The 14,777-nt window shown below is 45.1% G+C and overlaps 1 protein-coding gene across 1 annotated transcript; it reads right to left on the bottom strand.

The window, feature by feature from the left end:
* Window positions 1-311: 311 nt before the first annotated feature.
* LOC149326180 (uncharacterized) lies at window positions 312-1,336 on the bottom strand. Its single transcript, XM_089565123.1, has one exon. The coding sequence runs from the start codon at window positions 1,149-1,151 to the stop codon at window positions 591-593; it is 561 nt and encodes a 186-aa protein (XP_089421249.1). The 5' UTR covers window positions 1,152-1,336; the 3' UTR covers window positions 312-590.
* Between the last annotated feature and the right edge of the window lie 13,441 nt (window positions 1,337-14,777).

Below are 14,777 nucleotides of genomic sequence, written 5' to 3'. Positions count from 1 at the left end.
GCTGGACACCTGCTTGTCCTCACTCATTCCTGCCACTAACATTGCTGGAATAAACACACAAAGATTTACACAAGAACAAGTTTTCCTCGGCTGTCATACCAACATCTATGTGTTCAGTGACATAAATGATTGATTTATATTGATTGTCACAAAAATTAGCTTACTCAGGCTTAAGGATTAAAAATAATCATTTTGTGCACTTTTACTCTACAAAATTTCTTCAGTGAGGCAGGCTGAAAACTGCCAGTAGTGATGAACATTGGATATCAAGTTTTAGAAAGTGTCTCTCCCCAAAAAGAAGTGATGCCACACAGGTATGACAGTGATTTTATTTACATTCATGCAAGTTTACGAGCATAGCAGGCTCAGTCTCAGTGTTCAGGAAATACCGAACGTGAATGTGGAGTCTAAGGGAACAGCAAACGTTGTTTTCAGAAAGCTCCCTCAAAGTGAACAAAACTTACAGATATAGGTAATGACGTAGCCTAGCAACCAATGCCTTTCATAGGGTACACAGCTAGAATCTCGTTAGCTTGCATACAAAATGGTAGCTAGCAAAACATATCGACTAAGGGCATCACGCACCACTGCTATTTTTGGTGAATAGCCTCCTTGTGGTGGTTCAAATATTGCCTTTTACTGAATGCCTTTTGGCACAAGTCACATTGGAAGGGCTTTTCGCCCTTATGAGATCTAATATGCCCTGCAAGAGTTGACTGTGTCGCAAAAGTCATGGGGCACAGATGGCAGTGAAACGGCTTTTCACCCGTGTGGGTACGGATGTGTGCCTCCAGATGGGTCTTTTGTGCAAAGCTGCTACCACAATGGTCACAATGGTAAGGACGCTCGCCTGTATGAGTCCGCTGGTGTGCCTCCAGATGGACCTTCTGTACAAAGCTGCGATTACAGCTGTCACAATGGTAAGGTCGCTCGCCTGTGTGAGTGCGCTGGTGTCTCTTCAGATGGTGCTTTTGTGCAAAGCTATTTCCACAGTCGTTACAATAGTATAGGCCGTCGCCTGTATGGAGTCGAAGATGCTGCACTAGATGGTATCTTCTTGTGAATAACTTGCTGCAGTGGGTGCATTTGTGCAGCTTATCTCCTGTGGGATTACCCCGGTGGTTACCCATGCCAGAAGGAGTAGACTCCATGCAGTGGCTCGCAGGGTGCCTTTCACTGGTTGAATCTTGCACAGCAGGTGCGCCATGGTCGCTCTGTGTGGCGACTGAACCTGTGTTGCACAGGCAGAGTAATTCAAATAAAATGCATGAACGAACAATCCACAGTTCACTTGGAACTAGGAAGAAAAGTTGAATGCATAGGACACATTCATCAAAAGCTGTAGATGTCTATCAAAAGTTTTATTCAACAGAACTGCAACAGAGAACTCAGGCCTAAAATAAAATGTCTCTAGAGTCAAGATGTCTTTCCAGTCACTGGTGGGCTTCGCAGCAAAACAAGTGGCAGTCAGCTATGCTTAGCCCAATGCACAGTGCCATTTTTTCCCTTTTATTTGCTCCTCAGACCGTGTCCAATAGGAGGAAAAGGCTAAAAGCCATACGAGGCCTTATTCTCCTGTATGATTTCTTGCGGCAATGAACAGAACTCACATCGGTCATAGTTCAGCGAGTATAGTTCACATATCAGAGAAAACAACTTTCCAGAATATCAAAGGCACATCCTTCACCACAGTTCAGTAAACTACAGCTTCCGTATCCTACAAACTGCTCATTGAAAGACAACCTTCAAGAAAGAATATAAGGAGAAGTAGTGCACATTCTAACCTGGTGAGTTCTGCCATGAAAGTACACCATGTTTGTGGTCCCCGCAGCTCGAACCTGCATGTGAAAGCCAGATTGTATCCATTAGGACAAAAGATTACGAGTGCAAAAGCTCACATGGTGTTATTTGCATAAGGCGGTGATTATGGAATACACACTCGTAAAAGAGCGTTTTCAGGTTGTGTACAATCAGTGGGGCGAGTCTGAATAGAAGTGAGTTTTAAAGTAAAATTTCCCGACTTTTAATTCTGCATGCAGATGACTACTACACTTACCCTCCAGAAAAACGGGCAAATAGCTACAAATTTATAGACGTATTGGAACTGAGCCAACGGCCATTATTGCACTGACGAACTTGCACAATTTTCTGGATTCATGGGAAGGTCAGTTCAAGTCCGCCGACACAGGCTTAACAACTATCAAGTCTAAGTCATGCTTAATGACACATCGTTAAAACCATTATTTTTCTATTAAACTTTTTATAGCCATTGCAGTGTGCACAGGAAAAAGGATTCAAAGCACGACTACTGGTAAAAAGAGCCCAGGTTACAGCAACCACCCACAAATGTAGCCAATATGCCCAACATGATGTACCTCCTCCACCATCTCCAAGAGTTTCATTAACCAAGTGAGTAGAACCACATCTGAAACTGCACACTACTGTCTCGCGTGCAGTTAGAGCATACCACATTTGCTCGTTTAGTACCCACACCACCAGTTTTGGGACGAAAAACCAGAAGGAAAAAAGAGAAGAAACTATCAAGACAGAGTTTCTCAATGAGCGGCTCTGAACAAGGTTTAAAAGGAAACTAAAGCACTTTTTTTTGGAAATCAGGCTGGCAGCAGCGTTCTATAGTTTTTCATGCTGTATACAAGTACATCGCATCCAAATAAGGCAAAAACAAGCGTGCATATCCTTTTTTAGCAGAAATATTCGGCCTGTGCTGCGGGACACACCGTGCGGTGCGCCGCCGCCCGTGATTGGTCAAAGAGGCCGGAGTACACATTGAGGACCGGAGAAGCTACCGATACGGATCCGGTGCTGCGTTGAGCGCAGATCGCAGCTTTTTGTGGTGTTGTGAAAGTGAATATGGGAACCATGTTTTTCAATGACCCTCAAAGAAAAGGATATTACAGTTTGTTCATTCCAAATGTCACCCGAAACCAAGAAAGATGCAATAAAAATTTCTACGCCTAGCACAAGCATACGCCAGCGTGAAAGACGCGTATGCAGTCCATGCATAAAAGGGGCCAGCACAACCTCGGCTCGTATACTCAGAAAAGAAGGGGTGCGAACAATACTCAAGCCAATTACCACAACTGGATGCCTCCAGGCTCGTTCGAAAGAGCATCATACAAAAGAAAAGGCCGAAGGCGTTGTGTAGAAAAAATCCTGTTCTCAGTGCCCAACATTTTAGGTTGGGGCAACAACAACGTATTTCAAAGAAACGATGAAGCAGCACAAAGCTGATGTCAAAATGAGCAAAGCGCAATGGCCTAGCACTGCGAGGCATGTGACCACAGGATAGTGACGCCATCAATGTGCACTGGAAACCAAGCCAAATACGCGCACAAGGCTGCTGCTTCAATCTTGGCGCGTTCAGCAGATGCCGGGTAGTAATAATTGTTCCCTCCGAAACGTTTGCCCTTCCTAGATCTGCAGTTTAGGTTCAATGACCTGGTGATTAACTATATGTGCGCTTAAAAGCCAGGCTAGCTGCTACTCGTCCGCTGCCACAACTTGATGAAGAAACCGAGCAAGGTTGTGAAACATCGTGTTTGTATGCAAAAACTTGGTTGGCGTTCATTTCTCTCTCAAATTTGCATCCCAAATCAGACAGACCTCTGCCGAACACTTTCATTTTAATCGCTTAGCTATGATTAAATCAGATGCCGCATATCAGTGGCTTCGATGCCTGCTTGTTTGCTTGGACGCGTTAAACTGAGCCTCAAGTCACTAACCGAGCCTTCTGAGCACGCCTCCGGTGGTCTGCCCGCCCCTAAGCTGACGAGAGCGATGCATGCTTGAGCGTCTATGAAGGTTCCGGAGGGGCTAAGTGAGCATGTTTCTACTTTCAGAACAGGCACTTCATGGCAAGGGTGACAGGCATCTCATACGCGAGAAACTCGAAGGAACTTTGTAATGGTTCAGCCGTGCCTTTTTGACCGAAACCTCTAGAGATCACATTAAGGACAAGCTCTGGATGCAGCCGCTCCGAGGAAAGTGCTTCGAGCAGAGTACGCTTACTTTGGTCAGCTTGAATTCTCCCTCGTCACAGCAGCGAGCTTAAGATCTTGTGGGAAACAGTGGGAGACGACATAGACGCGGCTGTAGTTGTTCGTGGACACGAACGCAGAGCGGTACCTCGTGATGAACCCGATGCTCAAGGTCAGCTGACACGCTATGTACGTCGCAACGCCCGCAACACGAAGAACAACGCATGCAGTACGAGTAACAACGCATTCAGAACGAGAAACAACACTCATTGAAAGCTCGCTCGGGTGTGTCGAAGTATCTCCGACTCCTCAACGTGACGCCACATTGGCGGACATGGACGAGGTTTTCCTCTCTGCTAGCGCGGGACACGGGATATTTGAGCATCGTGCTTTCAATTGGCGACAGCACCACTGTTTTAGCCCAAATAGAAAAAGTAACTTCACAGACGTGATAAGCAATGACACTACTTCAAAACCCTAGAAGGTCAGCTGATTCAAAAACCGCCTCAGTATCACTTTAAGGTGACCACCTTTTCGAACACCATGGATGGCACGAAAGAAGTCCATCCCTGGGAACATGGTGATGAGGTGAGCTCATCCAACGAGAGTAAGAGCTGATGACGACAATGATGAATTATTATGACACAAGGGCAGGTTTTGTTCAGAGAGCACTGTGGCACAAGGAACTTTAGTCAACACTAGGGGAAGTCTGATACCCATTTCCAGGCATTCCATTGAGCAGAAGCCAGGGGGAAAGCTTGCGTATTGTACCACTGGTGGGTACCCAGTGGCACAGCGAATCCAACCCAGCACATCCTACATATGAGACGCACGCTCCAATGACTTGGCCACCGTTGCAGGCAGACTGAACGTAGTGAGAAACAGCGAGTAAAGGTGCGACGTGTGATCAGTTGTTGCATTATTCTGAGCAGAAATTATAGCAGCACTACACTCGTTTTACGGACATTTTGTGATGCAAGGGAACCAGTCAGGCAACACTAAAAAAGAACAATGGGGGTCAGTAAATCCAGTAAAACTGGCACGACCTTGAGCAACAATGTGTAGCATCACTAGAGCACGCCGCTTAAAAAAAAGCATAGGCCAATTTTTTAGATGGCTTTGCATTATAATAAAACACTTTTCACCTTAAAGACAAATAAAAGCCTCTATTACCATCTTGAAATGAAATTCATATGCTATGAATTCCAGGTGTGCAGATACACATTCAGTATTGTTAGAACACTAAAATAAACATTTTCACAGCACACTCCACACAGCCAAATGTAACCTGCTCTTAAAAAGGCCTCAAAACAAAATGGAAGATGTCAGGATGCAGACTAAATGAACACAGCAATGGATATAGTTTGGACAGAGACAGTAATGCTACGTGCATAGACGAAATGAGGTCACTCACTTGTGACCAACGACAAGGAAACAAAGTGTACTCTAGAGCAAAGCCAAAAGAACGCCCAAAAACCAGTAAACATTGGCAAGTACAATAGAATATAAAATTCACCACACGATAGAGCACACGCTTGGCATTGTTACAATCTTCACACAGCGCCAACCAGGAGACAAAGAACGAAGTGCTGAAGTCACACTGAATGATGCAAGCAAGCATTCGCAGATTACAGGCCATACAGCACAAGAATCAGGATAAAGATTGATGTGGCAGACACAGAGGCACGAAAGGCTAAAAGTTCCAATGCGTGCAATTTTCATCCTTGATGCTTCCACTTTGATTGAAAAATGAAAGAATATTGAATATAATGAAAAAATCAATTCATCCACATAACAGAAAAATCACACAAGTACTCGCACAACTTCATTTCGTGCTTTCATGCGATGTCACACATGCAGTTTTTAACAATAACCATCACCTCAGACGTGATCTTGCTTTGGTCTCTGAATAGCAGGATGGGGTCTGATTCACCCCATTTTGCACCAAAAATAAAGGCATCATTCTCTGTCATTTTGTATTTTCGATTGAGCATAATATTTTGGAACCAATGGGCCTCCTTCATTAGAGGTGCGGACCAGATTTTTTTTCAATTCTCCGCGTCACAAAGTTACTTGACGAAGTGACATGCGATCTCCTACTGACACCTGCACAGACTTTCTTACAGAAATACGCATCTCCTGAATGTTCCAACTACCGTAAAACATGTGCCAATTCGACCCACAGTATTCTGGAATGCCCCACAGCCATTCAGCCTCTGAGTGACCAAATAATGTGATTCTATGATTACTACTAATTGCCCACCACAAGAGTACACACGTTGCAGGCTTCACTTGATTGATGTGTCTGGTCAGGAGTTTTGTTAGTACCACTACTGTAATGGGAATCCCAATGAGAGCTTAATTTAGACTGTTCAACCATTGCACGCCAGTCAGTGCTGTTACACGAATCTTTAGCTAAGAAGAAGAAAAGAACTTGGTGCCTATTTTTGTTCCCGTTAGCCCCTCCTTCACTCTCCATCCCAAGCCTACCGACATTCCGGTGAAAATAATTCTAATGTTTCAAAAAGAGTTCAAAAAATAAATTTTTGTTTTGAGGGCGGTCCCCATTCTTCTTATTTTAAATCCCTCTAATTCAAGCAAAATAATTTAAAACACTTCCATCTCCCTTTGTACACAGACACAATGCACTGAGATCATTTCGCAACAATTTTCCAGGTTATGAGCATCAAGCAATGGAGTCATGCAAGGTTGTCAGGTGTGGTATTGAAGGTTTCTTCCTCTCAAATCTTGTACTCATTGGCTTGTCAATGATGGCCTGCAATGTAAGCGAAAAAACAAGTGCCACAATAAAACATACACAAATGCCACAAGCAGCGGGGTCTGTGTGCTTTTGAGCAAATGGCAATGCACAAGGAAGCAAGAATGCACAAAATCCATGTCCGACTACATATTCTGCTGTTTTCTTACTCCTGCAGGCACAAAATGTGAAAGGATATGGACAGGGATAAAGAAGTGCAAGGGATATCTACTATAAACTGGGAGTACAAATTTTTGAAACTGGTTAGTTGGTTTTATTAGGGTTTAACATTTCAAAGCGACTCAGGCTATGAGGGACGCCGTAGTGAAGGGCTCTTGAAATTTTGACCATCTGGGATTCTTTAACGTGCGCTGGCATCGCACACTACATAGGCCTGTAGAATTTCGCCTCCATCGAAATTCGCCCGCCGCAGCAGGGATCGAATTTGTGTCTTTTGGGTCAGCAGCCGAACGCCGTAACCACTGAGCCACCACAGCGGGTAAATTCTGGAAACTGATCTTCTCTACCAGCTAAAGTGGAATGTCGCTTGTGATACTTTTAGCAAAGTTGGTCTGGATAGTTCTCTTGGCAAGGTTCTGCATATGTTCATAGCAGTAGGTTGCATTCAAAGGTTCTTCCTCAAGCATGTACTCTATATCCTCCTAATAATGCTTCTCAAACCTACAATTTGAAACAACGTGTAGTAGAGTAAGGAGAAGTCTCCAAGGCCTCCACTGCATTGTTTACATGGTTTGTGTACTGAATACGTGAAATTCAGTCCCAGATCAATCGACTGAGTTATGAGTAGACTCACTCAGGCTCATATTTAGATGGTTATCTGATTGCTGAGCGAGTTGGATCTGGACTCTAATTCAGATTGCGACCCGAGTCATGAGTGAGTCAGGGCTCAGGCTCATATTATGATTCGTGTTTTCACAACAATGGTTGATGCTTCAATTTTTATGCCTTCTAGTCTGCAGACAGCAGAGTGGACAAATGATTTACTGCTGCGACCAAGGGTACTTGAGGGCGAGGCAGGCTGGCGACTTCTGTGGCCGACCGAATAAGAGGATTCCGCGGAAGCTAGGAAGGCGGCATCTTGTCCCAATCCCACTGCTAACTTTATGCGGGTCCAGTAAAGAGCCGGTGGCTTTGTCCGAGTCTCTCCATGCTGCTGCCGAGTTCCTCCGTGCTGTTGAGAGTGCATATCACCACGATGACTTGCAATCACTGCATCATTTGTGAAACATACATTAGCTATTAAGCAAACAAGGGAAGGGGAATGAGGGGCTCGTTACAAATATGAAAGAAGCCAACAGCCACAGAAACCGAGGGGCACAGGGTTTTTTTTTAATTTATTTATTTCTTTTGTGGTGTTGATCAATTTAGAATATTACTGAATATGTTATCGCTTAAAGCTAATTGATTAGAAAAGCAGAAGAAAAAACAACCACATGCCGCCGGTGGGATCCGAACCCACGACTTCCGAATTACGGTGCTCTACCTCTGAGCTACGGCGATGGCTGTCAAATCTTGTTTTTGGGGGTATTTATGTTTACAAGTAACCTAACCTTGAGAGTGTTCATCAGCGCCACCCATGTGGTTGTTTTTTCTTTTGCTTTTCTAATCAATTAGCTTTAAGCGATAACATATTCAGCAATATGCTAAATTGATCAACACTACAAAACAAATAAATAAAAAAAATCCCCTGTGCCCCTTGGTTTCTGTGGCTGTTGGCTTCTCTCATATTTATAACGAGCCCCTCATTCCCCTTCCCTTGTTTGCTTAATTGTTTAACGAGGGCCTCGGTTCTGGCAGCCTTGACGCCATAGGGAGCATAAGAGGGTTCTCACGCAGCTTCCACCCTCTTCGTTCGATGACGTTCTACGTCACACCTGCGGTAACTCAGGACGTTCTACGTCCGCCACTTATGAACGTGGGTGGCGCTGATGAACACTCTCAAGATTAGGTTACTTGTAAACATAAATACCCCCGAAAACAGAAGATTTGACAGCCGTCGCCGTAGCTCAGAGGTAGAGCACCGGACGCGTAATTCGGAGGTCGTGGGTTCGGATCCCACCGGCGGCATGTGGTTATTTTTTCTTGCTTTTCTAATCAATTAGCTTTAAGCGATAACTTATTCAGTAATATTCTAAATTGATCAACACCACAAAACAAATAAATAAATTTTTAAAAAATCCCCTGTGCCCCTCGGTTTCTGTGGCTGTTGGCTTCTTTCATACATTAGCTATCTTATTCTGGCATAAAGGTGAAATAGCACTTATCTGCATTAACCTTGAAAATATGGCCTATAAAACTTGGAAAATGGAATTGAAGACATCAGGGCAGAAGCCTATCCCAAAAAGTTTCAGACCAAAAACGCGTTCGTAACCAATGCGGACATCGTTCTTGGGGTTGCTAATCCCCCTCTTGGGAACTGGACAGTGTTCGGCCGTTATAAATCTACCAGTGCAGCTTGAAGGGGACTCTCTATTTATTTGAAAGCATTACGATTTTATATTTCTCAATGCTGTACGAAACCTCCTCGCAATGTAAGTAAAGCTAGGTCCGTAACAGTGCGCTCATAGTGCGTCAGGACGCTATGCATCCTAGTGCTCTTAAGATAGGAATAGGCTACGCGCGTGCTAAATGCATTGTTTTTAGACATTTTTCTCTTGATGTGTTTCCTCACGAGCCAAAGAACATGCAGCGCTCTTATAATAGCCTGATTTTTCGGGTTGTGCCCAGCATGAGTACGAAGTCGTCTGTGATATTGGTTTGTGCAGACCTCTAGCACAGAGTATAATGTTATCTTTTGTAGCTTTCCTCGAATCAAAAGCCTGCTTTGTGCCATTTAAGCATCACAATACAATACAGCAGTTATGCTATTTCATCAGCATTTAACCAGCATCGCTTTCTCACTCCATAATCACAGCCTCCATGCTGCTTTATTTTTTACTCAGAGAAGGCATGGACCCAAGATATTGGAAGGGGCATTCCCAATTTTTTAATCGGACAAGCATTTTTAAGAGACTGAAAGTGACGGCGGCAGACACTGCTCAGCATTAAACTTATTTCCTTTTTTTGAATAAAGATGGCCATCTGACATGTAGTTTTACGTATGCTGCCATGTGGTATCCATCAGCGCCTGTCTTGCGCACTGGTAAAACATTCGCCAAGTCCGAAGAAGAGAAAAACCCCTAAGAAACCTTCGAGGGTTTGCGCGGTGCCGAGCCCCGAACACGCAGGCGCGTCTACCCGTTCACATCTATCGCAATCACAGACTGACTCAATGCCAAAAAAGAGGAGGCTTGCAGTAAAAGTAAAAGGAATCGCATGCAGTCATGGCATGTCCATTGATTGATGGCAGACTGCAATTGATCGAGTTCGCCAGGACAAATATTTTTCCTTGATTGATTTAAACGGCGGGTACTAGAAGATGGAGGTTGATGAACATGAACAGCAAAAAACTGCCTTCGTCACTCCCGATGGCCTATATGATTTTAAGTTGTTGCTTTCGGTCTCTGTTCAACGTCGCCGACCTTTCAGCGACGTTTCAGGACTGTTTCTTGACTCAGCCATTCTGCTGAAGGGAAGAGGCCTCCTCGCTCCCACTGCTTCTCCGCATTGCTTGTCTGCTCGCATCTTTCGATGCCGACCGAGGAGACCCAGGACGAATGTCGGAGGGGGGGGGGGGTATATTCACAAGCACGCTAAGCGAAAGGGGGGAAGCGGGGGGGGGGGCAGGAACCCCTGTTCCCTCCTGCGATTAACGCCCCTGCATATTTCACAGGTCAGGAGCGTCAAGTTATAGGTAGGCACAGGCTGGCAGCAGTTCCGCTGGAACCTTGTTCCCCTTGCTACTGGTGCTCTTCCAAAGCCTGCAAAACCGAGCACGCACAAAAAAGGCACAGCACACGCACACACACAAAAAAACTACAAAACACGCCCCATCCGAAAACACAGCTGAAAACACACGTCATATGAATTTTCATAAATTAATGCCAATTACATCTTTGCAGCCTATTGCGTCTACATCCCTGTAGACACAAGCGTTGAAGTAGCAGGCTTAAGGGAGTAACTCCGGCAGGTTTCACGGAAGCATATTTGTCTATATTGTGGTTACACAGTTCTGCGGCTTTAATGTAACTGGTAAAGGCGCTAATAAGCCCGAATCTTTCGTGACTGCGGGGTGACATTTGGGAACGCGCGCACAAAGACGGACCATGTCTTTACACACACACGCTGCAAAATTGACGTTTACCGGCTCACACAAAGTTATCCTTGCTTTGTAGGCACATATATTTCCTTCACCAAAGCATCTTCTACTCACAGACTGAAAACACACAAAATCGAATATGTCAAGCAACAGTTGTCGGAACTGGCGCAACCAGCAACACAGCGTACTTTTTTGGATTGGATTGTGCGATTGTTGATACCAACCGCCATGCCACGGTTGGAGTGAGGAATTTTTTAATACAACAAAAACATAATAAAACCATGTATAGAACTTGAATTAAGTAATAATGACGCAGAAAATTTTGATTTCTGCTCAAGGTATAAGTGATTAGAAAAAGATCGAAATAACGTAAGCCTTATTTTCAAATCGACGTCACATCTGGTGATTTTTTTTGTTGAAGTCATGGTTGAGCCGAGCCGAGCATTGCTTGCAGTAGCAGTCTGGCCGTTGAGTGGAACTATGAGTGATTGTATACGCACGACATCGTGTTCGCCGACCGGAGGTTTGTACACGCACGACGTGGGTCGCTTGCGCCGTCTAGCGAAGAAAATTGGCGTTCGCTCTCGCCGCGCGTAGTCGCGTGCTGCTTTTTTTTTCTTTTTTTCTCCCCATCCATGCTCGACGGCCTCCACCAGATCGCCAATGGCTTAGCGTGGACGACAGGCATTTCGGTGTTGCTGTGATGGAGATCTGCTTAGGGGAGAAGTATGACAGCTTTGCGAAGTTCGCGAAACAAGCGTTCAGAGATTTTCCGAGTCAGAACGAATACACTGTTCGTGACTAAATACAGCGTTCTGAACGAGCACTTTTTCGGCTTGCCTGCATGACGCGAGTCTTAAGTTCGGAAATTTGTAACTTGAGTGGTTTTCACGAGTGCTAGACGACAGAGTTATAACGTTGTTTGAACCATTCCCCTTCCCTCACCGCCACCTCCCGTCTTTCGCTTCTTTCGAGGCGGGCCCTAGGCGCTCTCGTAATGGTACACCGCTTGCCTCTTCTAAACTATTCTAGTAGATACCGCGCGGCATTCGGCAGCGCTTTTTGGCAAGCGAACTAGCTATATGTGCCGGTTGGCCGGCCCCCGTACTGCAGACCTTCGTGCACCTTTTGCTTTTCTAAGCAAGTGGTTTTCCCCTCACCACATTCGTTATAGTTCGCCCGTCCCGCAGCGGAGCTTCAAACCCCTTCCCAACGGTTACAGCCACCCTCGGCGTCCCTTTCCGTAGTCGAGCCTGCCATCGAGCGCATCGCCTTTGGGAGCTGCTGCTACACATGTGTAGCGGCAGCATAAGTGCGCGCTTGCTTGCTTTCTTTCTGTTTCGTATTTCGCCCATCATTGAAACTTCTAAAACGAAGCAGCGCTCGCGCGCGGGGTGCGGGCGCTCGCGGTCGCGCCCGAGGCCCCTGCCGCCAAATAAATGAGCCTGCGTCTAGGCGGCCAAGAACGATTATTAGCGCCTTTGTAATTCTGGAACACGCGTCTGTACAGGCTACAGGCGCGCGCGCACGCACACACACACGCACACACACATTTTGCTCGGCACTCTTAGAACTAAAGGAGTGCAGAGGAGTGCCCAGAACACACTTTGAAGGAGTATTCGCTTGTCCCATATTCCACTCCTTTTTCCAGAATAAAATTACTCCCTCTGGACAAAGAGTGATCCAACACCTACTCAAGGAGTACTGTACTACTACTGCAATAGAGTACAGGCACTCCTCCGAGGGAGTAAAGCTACCACATTGAAACAGCATCCTACTACTCTTTCAGGTAGAGTTCCAGGACTCCGTTTGTTAGAGTGACTATACTCCTTCAAGGATTATCAGCCCAGATCTTATTTTACTCCTTCAAAAGGAGTTTCACGTGTTTTCAATGTATCGTACTAATTTTCTTATTTCACATATTCTTCAGAGCAAGTTGGTCATATGTTTTGCAGGATCCACCTGCGCTGCATCTACAAAAGAGTAATGAGCAAAAGGGATTATAATCTTTGAGTAGAATAATTTTTGCTCATACAACTACTTTATGGCTACACTACAGTTTGCACATTAGTATGGTGCTCTGTCTGCGTTGGGAATAACAATGGTTCAAGAAATAATGACACAAATGTACAACACTGATAACTTTTATTTCTCAAGTCATTGCTGTGATTGCTGTGGCTGCCCAAAACACGCTCGGGAGGCGCTCGCTAGGATCAAGCCCCATTAGTGTCTCAAGCAGCAGACAAGCCCGCTTTGTTTTTGGGGTGTACTTGACATTAAATGCCAAGAACACTGCCAAAAGCAAAGTAAACCCATCTACCAAATCCACCGCAGTGAGCTGTAAGCGCTCAAAAGAAACTAAGATGCTGGATGATGCCGTAGCTTGCTCGGCTGAGTGAAGGAGCTTTGGCTATGCGTGCATTTCTCCGGGTGCCTGCAAACATGAATGAAAATAATGCAAGTAAGAGTCAATTCCAATGCCCTTTTCATACTATCCTGCATATAACCCCATGAACAAAAAGAAAGAATACAACTAGAATGTACTGATCGTGTGTGTCATGTCGCCACTAGTGTGTACCTATATTGTGACCAAGTGCAGACACCTTTCATTGCAAACCTTCATTCAGAGCTACAATTTTATGAAGCCCAATACAATTATCACTATGCTAGTCCTTTCAAAAGCTGTGTGCATGTAAAACAAGCACATATTTACCAAATGAAAATTTTAACATGAGCAAGCTCTTCTGCAAGTATCATGATCAGCCTGACTACGCCCACTGCAAGGCAAAGGCCTCTCCCATGTTCTCCAATTAACCCTGTCCTTCGCCAGCTATGTCCACCGTGTTCCTGCAAACCTTCACCCATGGAACATTTTGCTGCTTCCTGCTACGCCTGCCTTCTCTTGGAATCCACTCCGTTACCCTTAAGGACCAGCGATTATCTTGCCTTCGTCTTACATGCCCTGCCCAAGCACCCTTCTTTCTCCTGATTTCGACTAGGATGTCTTCAACCCGCGTTTGTTCCCTCACCCACTCCGCCCGCTTCCGATCTCTTAACGTTACGCCTATCATTTCTATTTCCATAGCTCGTTGCGTTGTCCTTAACTTAAGCTGAACCCTCTTCGTTAGCCTCCACGTTTCTGCCCCATAGGTGAATGCCGCTAGGATACAGCTGTTGTATACTTTTCTCTTGAGGGGTATTGAAAAACTGCCATTCATGATCTGAGAGAACCTGCCATATGCACTCCACCCCATTCATATTCCTCTAGTTATTACTCTTCATGATCCGGATCAGCGGTCACTACCTGCTCTAAGTAAATGTATTCTCTTATCACTTCCAGTCATTTCTAAAACCACACCTATTGTGCTTGACGGTTCTTGTCACATAATACATTGTGCAGTTTAAAATATAGGGTAACCTTGAATCGGGAAAACACTTAGACCAATGACAGTTTTCTTGCTGAAGAGAAATGGCTGTTGCAATTTTTGTTTCTCAGATACCATTAACTGAATTTCATGCTCTAAAATAGTGAAGGAAAAATTCAAAATTTTTCATCTCAAAGAGGCAGACAACAAATTTCAGTTTGGTTTGGGTTGGTTTATGGGGTTTAACGTCCCAAAGCGACCCAGGCTATGAGAGACGCCGTAGTGAAGGGCTCCGGAAATTTCGACCACCTGGGGTTCTTTAACGTGCACTGACATCGCACAGTACACGGGCCTCTAGAATTTCTCCTCCAAAGAAATTCCAGCCGCCGCGGCCGGGATCGAACCCGCGTCTTTTGGGTCAGCAGCCGAGCAAATTT

This window comes from Amblyomma mixtum, chromosome 10 (assembly GCF_055824585.1).
Source record: "Amblyomma mixtum isolate Tamu chromosome 10, ASM5582458v1, whole genome shotgun sequence".
NCBI classification, from domain to species: Eukaryota; Metazoa; Arthropoda; class Arachnida; order Ixodida; family Ixodidae; genus Amblyomma; species Amblyomma mixtum.
This window is presented reverse-complemented; position numbering and strand designations above follow the sequence as displayed.